This window comes from Beta vulgaris, chromosome 6 (genome assembly GCF_026745355.1).
Source record: "Beta vulgaris subsp. vulgaris cultivar EL10 chromosome 6, EL10.2, whole genome shotgun sequence".
NCBI classification, from domain to species: Eukaryota; Viridiplantae; Streptophyta; class Magnoliopsida; order Caryophyllales; family Amaranthaceae; genus Beta; species Beta vulgaris.
Window position 1 is genome coordinate 27,754,509 of NC_079207.1, and position 12,029 is coordinate 27,766,537.

General features: G+C 35.7%; 1 protein-coding gene across 1 annotated transcript; it reads left to right on the plus strand.

Annotated features, from left to right (window-relative positions):
* The first annotated feature begins 2,810 nt into the window (after nt 1-2,810).
* On the plus strand, nt 2,811-8,325 carry LOC104908421 (uncharacterized). Its single transcript, XM_048647051.1, has 3 exons — nt 2,811-4,328; nt 7,878-8,084; nt 8,176-8,325. The coding sequence occupies exons 1-3, from the start codon at nt 2,811-2,813 to the stop codon at nt 8,323-8,325; spliced, it is 1,875 nt and encodes a 624-aa protein (XP_048503008.1).
* The last annotated feature ends 3,704 nt before the right edge of the window (nt 8,326-12,029 follow it).

The window sequence follows — 12,029 nt, forward strand, 5'->3', positions numbered from 1 at the left end:
TTCTGACCTCCAGGTTTTGCCGTAGACTATACACACGATTAGATCTACACATTCCAGCGTGCACATTGTGCGTAGTCATCAAAATGAAGCCTTGCAAAGAACAAAAATGTGCGGCTCATATATAAGAGTAACATGCAAAAAACATTCAATTAGATAAAAGAAATTATAGCCAACTCAAGCAGAATAATTTTTGTGATTTTTAAAAACAGGCACCAATTATGATCTATTAATTTTTATATCTCTATTTAAAGTGTTTGACTATTGAGAAACAATCATTTTTCAAATTCTCGCTTTTCAACATTATTCTTGATATTCCAACAACTCAAAATTCTAATGGCTACATTTAAACTATTACAACTTTTCATTTCAACACTAGTTATTATGCCCGGGCTACGCCCCGGGTAAGAAAATTTTCATTTATTAATATTATAAATTAAGATGATAACACTAAATATTATTTGGTTTAGTGGTTAAGACTTTAGTATATGTTCTTGAGGTCTCGAGATCAAAACCTATAGTATGCAATTTCTATTTTTTTAAATTGTTGTGGATTACATGGAGTAAAACTCCCTTAGGAAGAGTGTCACGTGGCACCGTTTCTTGTGTGCGCACGCCTTTTAATATATTAGTATAGATATCTCTCTAACGGCTACATTTAAACTATTACAACTTTTCATTTCACCAGACAACAACTCAAAATTCTTTGCAATCTTCGGTCATTATTCTTGAAATTTCAATTGTGATATGGATCTAGAAGATGCAAATTAATATAAAAAGATTGATCTCTAAAGACGCAAGTTTAGAGACTTTAGAAATGCACGAGCACGAGAAAAAGGATATATACACTTGGAATATTAGCAAGCGAAAGCTCAACCCAATAATAATCAATATAAATTTGTCTTTTGTACAACTCCATGTCTATATTTATAAGATAATGTTGGGTATAGTATACATCTCAAATTTATAAGATAATGTTGGGTATAGTATACATCTCAAATTCCACATCAGAGAGATAAGGGAGAGTTACATAGTTTATAAAAGTTCATCAAATACATTAGTATGAGACATTTTGAAAACGAGCCCAAAAACACATCAGTGGGGACTAAGGCCAAGCGACTTCCACCTAAGTTTTAATTGAATAACTGGGATGTGAGTATTATTACAATCAATTCAGATTAGCAGTGATACTTAATTCTTGTGTTTTAATTATTATATTCATATAGTTTACTATATATCGTCATTAGTTTAGCCTTTAGTTTACAGACTATTCTTTATATTTTCGGATTGTGTCATTGTGTGACTATTTCAAATTCTAAAATCAAGTAGTACTTAATCTTGCACCTCCCTGAATTCGACCGTATGTGCTACAATCTGGTACACTTGCGGTATTAAAATAAAATCCTAACAAATGCAGAAACCACTATTAATAGTATATATCTATTACCTTAAATTGAGTACAATGTAATTAAGATGTACTCGAGGTGTGATCACAAATGAAATTCATATTAACAAACAACGACAAACTTCTCTTTTCTCTTTGTCTCTCTTGTCTAGTGCTTTATGTCTGACAATTTAGAGAAAGCTCAGTTGCTCACTAGATATAGATTAGACTTTTCAAATTGGGTTTGCATGGGCCATCTCTTTAGATATATGTTAAAACGGTTTCACCTAATATTTTTTGTTGAACCTACGAGAAGTATAAATAACAACAACATTAAACTTCATAAATAGTCCACCAAATTACATTAAAAATTTTGCTTTTCATTTTAATATGCATGAACACTTAAGATACTGGGTTCGAAATGGAAAGAAAAACCATAATAATCGAATTAAAGTATTAAACATGTCCTTACAACCATAGACAACAATACCCTTACAATTTCACACATATCTCATCTTAGCTTGTGATTTGGCTTTACCCCTGCCTTTATCCTTCCTTGCTACCCCTTGTGCGGTATACATAGTTGTCGTGCTATGATAATTGCCCAATACAATACCAACACCAATAAAGAGTTGGTCGTACACCACGGCTAGAACAAGATTGGAAAGAAGAAAGCTACCGGCATACACAATCATGCTCATAATTGACTGGATTTTTTTGAAATGCTTAAAGAGGACAATACAACATGAAGTTAAACCCAAAGAAGTGTGTCTTTGGCGTGAGAGCAGGAAAATTCTTAGGGTTTATGGTGAGTAAAGAGGTATTGATGCGAACCCGGACAAGGTTCAGGCAATTATGAATCTCCCAGAGCCGAAAGGAGTCAAGGACATTCAAAGATTAACGGGAAGGATGGCTGCCTTGACAAGCTTCATCTCAAAATCAGCCGATAAGGCCCTCCCATTCTTCGCGTTGCTAAGAGGGAACAAGAAGTTTGAATGGGGAGAAGAGCAGAGTAAAGCTTTCTCGGCCGTCGAAGAGCACCTAACAAAACTGCCAACGATATCAAGGCCCGAAGCTGGAGATACATTGCAGTTATACATCTCAGCCTCTCCTAAAATCGTAGCGGCGGTATTGCTAATGGAAAAGGAGAAACAACAGCATCCGATATACTTCGTCAGTCACATCCTTAATGGCCCTGACAGCCGCTACCAGCTGATTGAAAAGATGGCGCTAGCAGTCATCATAGCGGCCAGAAAGCTTAGGCCCTACTTTGACTGCCATCCAATACAAGTAAAGAACGGATACTTTCGGGCGTTTGTTGAAATGGACAGTTGAGTTGTCAGAATATGATATCCAATACAAGCCGCGAACAACCATAAAAGCCCAAGCGTTGGCAGATTTCATAACAGAGGCATATGAAGAGGATGAGATGAAAGAAAAAGAATCATGGCTGTTGGAGGTTGACGGGTCTTCGGCCGCGAGCGGGGCAGGGGCCGGGATTCTTATAAACAGTCCAGAAGGAAATATCTTTGAATACACGATTAAGTTTGCGTTCCCAGCCTCAAACAATGAGTCAGAATATGAGGCAGCTATCACCGGATTAAGAATGTGCGTCGCAGCAGGAGCCAAGAGTGTCCTCATGAAAACAGACTCACAGTTGGTTAGCGGCCAACTCAAAGGAGAATTTGAAGCCCGAGAAGCCAATATGATAAATTATGTAGAGAAGGCCAAGGAAATAATAGCCCAACTTGAGCAGTTTGAGGTAGATGCAATCCCTAGGGTCGAGAATATGAAAGTGGATGCACTGTCCAAGCTTGCCAGTTCAGATTCTGTCAGTATTGAGGGGATGGTGGTTATTGACGTCCTTAAGGAAAAAAGCATCACCCAGAAGGCGGTCATGATAAACAATATAAATCAGCAAGGGGAGTGGTTCAGAAAGCTAGTGGAATATAAGCTGACGGGAGCGCTCCCAGCCGATCCCATGTCTGCTAAGAAGCTGCGAAAGCAGGCTAATTGGTACATGATATACCAAAATGAGCTGTACAAAAAGTCATTTAGCTTGCCGCTATTGAAGTGCGCAACAGCTGCTGAGGCTGTAAAGATGATGGAAGAAATCCATGAAGGAATTTGTGGGAACCATATTGGGGGAATAGCATTGGCTTTGAAGGCACTGAGAGCTGGATTCTACTGGCGTAGCATGCTAGCAGACGCACAGAACTACGTGAAAAAATGTGATAAGTGCCATAAATTTGCCCGTGTGATAAATAGACCCGCAAACGACTTGCAGCCAATTCTATGTCTGATAGCGTTCACGCAGTGGGGGATGGATATCTTGGGACCATTCACGACTGCGACAGGTGGCAGGCGTTTCCTTATTGTGGGAATCGACTATTTTACAAAATGGATAGAAGCGGAGCCGACGGCAAAGATAAAGGCAAACAAGATAAAGAAGTTCATCTGGCAGAATATCATGATAAGATTTGGCATCCCGGCGGCAATCGTGTTCGACCATGGGGTTCAGTTTGATTGCCGGCCCATCCAAGCTTTTCTCACGTATTTTAGGGTCAAGTTTGCCTATTCGGCAGTATGTCATCCGCAGAGCAATGGTCAAGCAGAAGCCGCTAACAAACAAATTTTGAATGCCTTAAAGAAGAAGTTAGATGAGTTCAAAGGAAAGTGGGCTGAGATGGTGCCGGCCGTCCTATGGGCAAATAGAACAACTGAAAAAGAGTCGACAGGGGAAAGCCCCTTCAGGTTAGCCTTTGGAGCAGAAGTGGTATTGCCAGTGGAGGTAGGGCTGCCCACTTACCGGATTAAACACCAAATCTTAGAGAAGAATGACCAGGCATTAAGGGAGGATTTGGACTTCTTGCCAGAGATAAGACTAAAGGCAGAGCTGAGAGCAGCAACATACAAGGATAGAATCAGCAAAGCATATAACAAGAGGGTCATGGAAAGACCGAATTTGGACTTCTTGCCAGAGATAAATCGAATAAATTTGTACAACAAACAAACAGAAATTCAAACGAAAAGCCTGAAAAATCGAGAATTCAAACCAATAAAATCCCCATAAAATAAACAACAAACAAATCGAAATTACAAAATTAAAAAACTTACAGGAGGAACGACGTTCGTCGCTGCTTGGAGATGAGAGAGAAAAAAGGAGGTGAGTTGAGATAGAGATTGAGAGAGACGAGCAACAGAGAGGAGAGAGAGGGAACCGGATGAGCTGAGAGTGGATGATGAGGGAAAGAAACGAGTTCTAGAAAGTTAGTGAAAATAAAGCGCTTAAACTCTTTTCACCAAAAAAACAGCGCTTAAACTCCCGCTTGTTTTCACCAAAAAATAAAAACTCCCGCTTGTTTTTTTAAAAATTTATTTAAATGACGGTCAAATATTATTAAAGGCCTCTAATAATTTCAGCTCTTATCAGATCTTATCAGATTACATCAGGCAAAGAGAATGTATCCATAGTTTTTGACCCAGATATGTTCGATATATTGTTTCTAAGAAACTTTATGCAATCATTACTAAAGATATATATTTAGATAACTCATTCAAAATTTATGCAATCATCATTACCCGTACCCATAGGGTTCGATAGGGTATGGGTAGGGTCTAAGGTCCTTAATGAGTATAGTGTAATTTTTTTCCGAAATATAATAACCTTCAATATACATCACAAAATATCATTTCTATATTGATTTTTTGCAAAACTATGATCGAAAAGTGAGAGTTAGATTGAGAATTGAGAAAGTAGAGCGGCAAATTTTGTTTCTACGAAAGTATATAGAAGATTAGAAGTTTAGAGTTTTTCATATATTAGTTTATATTAGAACTAAAAATGATATATTTTGACATTAAATGGGTAAATGTTACAATTGAAGGTGTATCTTTTCGAAATAAAGTTGTTAATATTTACGACAAAATCATTAATGAAAAACGAATTCCCCTTTGAACATCATATGTACACCTTTTAATTTGCTTTTCATAGTTTTCACGATTTTCACATGATCTTCTTCCTATATATTCAAAACTTTAAAAAAATACATATATAATTTTTTAACTGAGTATGTGGGTAAGGTTTTAATTTGGTAGGGTCTGGGTATGAGAGGAGTGGACCCTCACCCTTACTTTACCCGATAGCTATTTGACCCATACCCTACCCATAGTCATAACTCATACCCATAGGGTAAAAAAAATCAAGACCCATACCCTTAAATTAGGGTAAGGTAGGGTAGGTTAGGGTTTGGACAGGGTCCAGGGTAAACAACCATCTCTAATAGAGAGCAAGCTGAATGACATGGCTTTGTTTTCCGTAATTTCTTTTTCCTTTTCTTTTTCTTTTACTTCTTATTTCTCTTTTTCATTTTATTTTTGTTTTTATTCTTTTATTTCCCTTATTCCCTTTTAATAAGAATTTCTCAATCTTGTCTCATCTTTTAAAGCTTTCCCTTTGATTTCATGCTTTAGTTCAATTTTTCTTTGTTCTTTCAATTACTTGTCTTTTAATTCATGTTTTGCTTTTAGTTTCCTTAATTCATGTTAGATTTAGTTTCAATTTCATGCTTTAGCTTTCAATTTCCATTGATTGCTAGTTTAATCGTTCTTTTGCTTTTCATCTCAATTTCTAGGTTAATCCTAGGATATTCTCTTTTGAATATGAATTTTAGCCATGAGTGAGTAGCTTCCTTTGCTAGAGGAAGTAAAAGAAGTCAAAGTATTGCAATAATTGCATGATGAGTACTTGATAAGAGTTAATTGATTGATTGTGACATTTGATTTCCAATATTCATAAGGATAGGAGTAATCAACCTAAAATTAGGTCTAAATTGGATTATGACTACTAGGTTTAGCAAGGGATTGTGAATCTAGAAGTCCCTACTTGATTGATTTGAATTGACACCTCTAAATCTACGACACTCATAGCGGGATACACCTCATTACCTCACATTTTCACTTGCTTTCTCTCACCTCACATACATATCAAAATACTCACCCTCACACCGACACTATTCTCTCTTTCAATCTCTTTCTCTCACCTCACCTTCACTCCTCCCTTCGTTGCCCTTCATCTCTCTCACTTCACCGTCTCCTTCGTTGCGATTTCAGTAAGTTCTTTTTCTCCAATTTTCTGGATTATATTCAATTTACATTATGTTATACAGGATGTGGGTTCATATTTGAGTTTTATTTGGATAATCTGATCTGTTTACGATTTGCTATTGATAGTGGCGATCATCTGCAACTAATAATTTGGTTGGTGTAAATTTTCTTATATGATATAAATTTTCCTGATCTAATATGAATTCTTCTTATTATACTTCGTTGGTTTTAAAGTTATAATTAGTCGAATCCGATGTGATTCGATTTGATTTTTTCTTATCTAAACTGAATATTATTACTCTCTCTGTTCCATAATTTTTAGTGCATTTGAGTTATTTACACTATTCACATGCAGAGATAATCTTCTATATATTGATCAACATATAAAAAGTAAATATAGTCATGTGGGGTCTTGTTTGAATTGTCTTAATGAGTATAATATTAATATCCAATTGCAATAATTTTTACAAATATGTAATCACAGATATTTATGACATAAAATGTGCGTTGAGAAGCGTATGAACAGTGAAATGCACAAAAAATTATGGAATAGAGGGAGCATATAATTTTAAATTTTCTAATCTTAGCTAGTTTGATCAATTTTAATCTAATCATTTTCACAATAAGCATTATAGTGCTTATATACGTTGAAAAGAATGCACCCTTAGGTTGCATTTGTTCAACTTAATAATAACAACTTGTACATTTTTCTTGTATAACAATAATAATAATAATATTATTATTACATAATAATAATGATGATAATAATAAGTAATAATAATAATTATTATTATAAGTAATAATAATAATAATAATAATAATAATAATAATAATAATAATAATAATAATAATAATAATAATAATATAATAATAATAATAATAATAAGGAAGAGTCCCAAATAAATTCAAATTTAGATTATTGCTGTACAACTGAAATTTCAAAAACACTTTTGAAAAAAAAAAGGAAATTTCAAAAACACTTCGTTTGAGAATTGAAAGAAAAACCCTAGTCCCTCATTTCATTTCCCCCAATTCCCAGCCCAGCCGTCTTCTCAGTTGTCCCTCATTCTCTCTCTCTGACTCTGGCTTTGCTCAGCAACGCCGTTTTCACATCGGTCTTCAACATCACTTTATCACCGACGGCGTCAAATCTCGTCACTAACGCAAAAACTCAAGGTATTCTTTCTCTCTCCTCTATTTCCCCCAAATTCAAAACCCTAATCCTTCATTTCCCTCACCAATTTCTCTTGTTTATAGGTGAATCGATCGAATTGTTGGAGAAGGAGCTTTTCTGTATCGAGGTGGTTTTGAATACAGAAATAAGCATAAACTTGTCTCTGCAATCACCTTCTTTGTTGGTCTTTCTATTATTGACTTCCTTATAAATTAGGAAATATGGGACGAAGTGGGTGAATCTGAGAGTGGAAGGGACACCATGCTTTTGGAAATTGAGCAAGAGTGTCTAGAAATCTACACGAGAAAGGTTGATCAAGCTTACCAAACTCGGGCTCAGTTACGGCAGGTAATTGCTGATGCTGAGGCAGAGCTTGCCCATATTTTCTCATCACTGGGTGAGAGACCAATGAATATAAGGCAGGTTAGAATCAATTTTCATCAGTAGTGAATTAAGTGCTAGATATCTTGATCATTTTACAACTTTTTACTAATGTTTTTTTTTTTGTTTTCAGCCTGATCAAAAAGCTATTGGCTTGATGGAAGAAGTGTTGATTGTTCTGTTGCGGCCATTGCTCACTGCTTCTATTTTTTTGCTTATTTATTTGATCCTGCAGTCACATTCAGCTCTTTGTCCCTTCTTAAACGGCTATCCTTTTGTTTAGATTATCGATTTAGCCCATCGAAGCTGTTTAAATGATTAATTTTCGCGCAGCTGCAAATTGTTAAGGTTAGTACCTCTCAGTTGAATTTAGTTCTCTAATTTTGCTGTGTGATTTTGGTATAGAGTATAAAAACAGGTTTCCACTGTTAGATTAAGTGGTATAGAGTTATGCTTATCTTATATGCATTTATGATGTTAAATTTTTTTGATCTTATCTTTGGGTAACAAATGTCTTTTCTTTTTTTCAATCTTTTGGTGTAGATATTTGTTCATGGTGTCATATTGGAGCTGTCAAATTAAGGAAAATAAGGTGGATTCATGTAAGTTTTTAATTATTTTAATGAAGTTCAAAATTCAAGATATCATGAATAGATATTTATAGTTACTATAACGGTTGTAAATAATGGTGAATAAAATTGCTACCTGAATCCTTCTAGTTGTGGCTTTGATGCTGTTAAATAAGTATTTTTAGTCAATCTGGAAAGGTTTGTGCTGCGGACTTGCTCATGTTTGTTTTTGCACGATCATTGTTGTTCATGTACTTAATCTTGTGTTATTGCAGCGGTTGCTATGCTTTTTAGTTGTTTCCGGTGCAAGTTGTCGTGCCATTGCGTGCTACTACTACCGGCTAAGCCAATTTTTGTACAAGTTATTACAACTTTGTTAAACTAATACTCCCTCCGTTTCCTAAAGATCTTCCCACTTACTGTTCCTACAGATACCAAGGAAAATCAAGTTGTGTGGGGCATGGTGTGAGTAAAGTAGGAGAGAGAAAGGAGTTAAGATAAATAAACAAATAAAAAAGGGTTAAAGTAGGAGAGAGAAAGGGAGTAAAATTGAATTAATAATGTAATGGTGGACCATATGATAGTGACATGAAAGGGTAAATAGGGAAATTTATTTTGCCAAATAAGGAATAAAGCAAAAGAGGGAAGATCTTTTGGAAACACCCTTAAACGGAAAGAGGGAAGATCTTTAGGAAACGGAGGGAGTATTTGTTATTAAACTAATATTTACTATATGCATGTGTTGCAGGTGCTTGCGGAATCCAACTATTCAAACAATTGAAGAATATATGAGGAAGAAAATAGCATGACACTAACAAAGATGAGGCAATTGAAAAATGGAATGACACTATTCAAACTATTAGATATCTTTTTTTTTTCTCTCTTGTAGTTTCCAATTTCTTTTTACTGTAACAATTGTGAACAACCAACTAGACATGTTAGTTGATTAAGGTGTTTATATAAATGACAATTATTTTTTATCTATATAGTAGCTTTTTATTGATTCATTAAATTGTTTTGTTTGTTTACTTTTAGTATTAATATAGCATAATATGTATTAATTCATAAATCTTAAACTGTAAAATGTGTAGTTGCCCCTAATAGTTTTAATAAAAATGACAAAAGTTGCACCTAAAAACATCCTTTAGCGACTAACTTATGGTTGCATTAGAGGCAACATATAATTAGAGATGGATTTATGGTGCCTCTAAATATAAGTGGTCTTATCAGCAATATAACTTTGTGCCCCAAAAAGGTGGCATTAGGGGCAACCTATAATTAGCGACAGACATATGGTTGCCTCTAAACATAAGAGGCTTTAGCAGAACTGTAACTTGTGTGCCTCAAAAGGTGGCGTTAGGGGAAACCTATTATTAGCGACAGACATATGGTTGTCTCTAAACATATCAGTCTTTAGCCGCACCATAACTTGTCTGCCTCTAAATGACGCATTAGGGGCAACCTATAATTAGCGACAATCATATGTTTGCCTCTAAACTTAAGAGTCTTTAGCAGCACCATAACTTGTCTGCCTCTAAAACGTGGCATTAGGGGCAACCTATAATTAGCGACGGACTAATTAGAGGCAACCAAAAAATTGTTTCTAAACACCATTAGAGGCTACAAATATATATTTAGATGCAATTTTGGATTGCCTCTATATGTAGTTTTTTTTGTAGTGATATAATTGAAAATTTTATAAGGTCTTCCCTGCCTAGATACATTGTTATCACATCTTAGTAATAGAGGTGAATGATCAGAGATACCAGGATTCAAGTATTCACTAGCTAGTAGAATAAATGCTTATTGTTGGGTTTATTAAGTGGCCTATTGCAGCGGTTTTGGCCGCCCAGCAATTAAGGGCGTAGCAATAGGTAATTAATATAATGTTGCGGTTTTTAACCGCAACAATATTTTAACATATTGCTGCGGTTTCTAGCGAAAACCGCAGCAATATATTCATTTTATATTAGAATAATTCAGTATATTGCTGCGGTTTTACGGATAAACTGCAGCAATATACTCTATTTTATAATAAATAATAAGCATATTGCTGCGGTTTTTACCAGAAACCGCAACAATAGGTACAAGTGTATGTTAATTTTTTTTTTTCTTTTTTTGTGCATTTGTCATTAATTCGAGTGAAAGTTCATTAATATGAGTGCGAAATTCATTATTCGAGTGCATTGTTCATGTCATTGATTCCACTGAAAATTTCAGGCATGTGTATGTCATTAATTCGAGGGAAAATAATAAGCATGTTTGCTCTCGAGATTTGATGCCGGCGAGCCGAATTTTTTTTTTAAAAATAAAACAGAAGTACAAACAAAACAAAAGTACAAAATTAATAAAAAAGTAAATACTGAAAATGGTGAAAACAACAAAATAGATCTTGAAACTAAAGAGTGAACGATGACATACGACCGCGAAGGAGACGACCGCGAACGAGGACCGACGACCGACAACTGCGAACGATGAACGACGACCGCGAACGACGAACGGCCGAATGACGAAGAAGACGACGTTGGTGAGAGGGTTTGAAGGAGAGGACGTCGGTGAGAGGTGAAGACGACGAAGTTGGTGAGAGCTTGGGAGGTGAAGACGATGACGTCGGTGGGAGGTGAACGACGATGACGATGGTGAGGGTTTAAACAGCAAACGAAGAGGGAAGAGGAAAGAGGTGAGAGGTTTGAGGTGAGAGGATGAGAGGAGAGAGAGGGTTTGAAAACGGCTGAGGTTAGAGATGAGAGGTGAGAGGGTTTGAGAGGAGAGAGATAACTGAAGAGGCGCGGAGGTTTTTTTTTTTAGGGCAGAGCCGTGTGAGGTTGAGAGAGGGAAAGTTAGGAAAAAAAACTCTAATGGATGGATTCTATATATTTTTTAATGATATTGCTACAATTTTTGGCAAGAACCGCAACAATATATTAAAATAATTTTTTTTTAATATATTGTTGCGGTTCTTGATACAAACCACAACAATATGTCTGGTCAAATATTCAATTTTTTCAAAATTTTTTCTGTTAACCAGTACAGGATCATTGATTTGCATTAGATGTGAGACCACCATTTGCGTCGGACATTGGTCCGACGGCACAAGTCTCGATCCAGATACGAGAGATATGATCTGCGTCGGACAAGGACACGATGGAGATCTTAAGCTATTTGCGTTGGATGCTATGCAAAATCCGACGCAGAAGACGCCTCGCCAGCACCAAAAAACCACATCTAAGTCTATCATTTGCGTCGCATGAAGAGGTATATGCGACGCATATGATTCACTTTTATTAAAAAAAGTAGGATTTGCGTCGGATTGGGCATTACATCCAACGCAAATTGATCATTTATTAAAAAAAATAGAAAGTTAATTCATCATAACCATCCAAACTCAATGGCTTCTATACACGAAACTGACGTTACA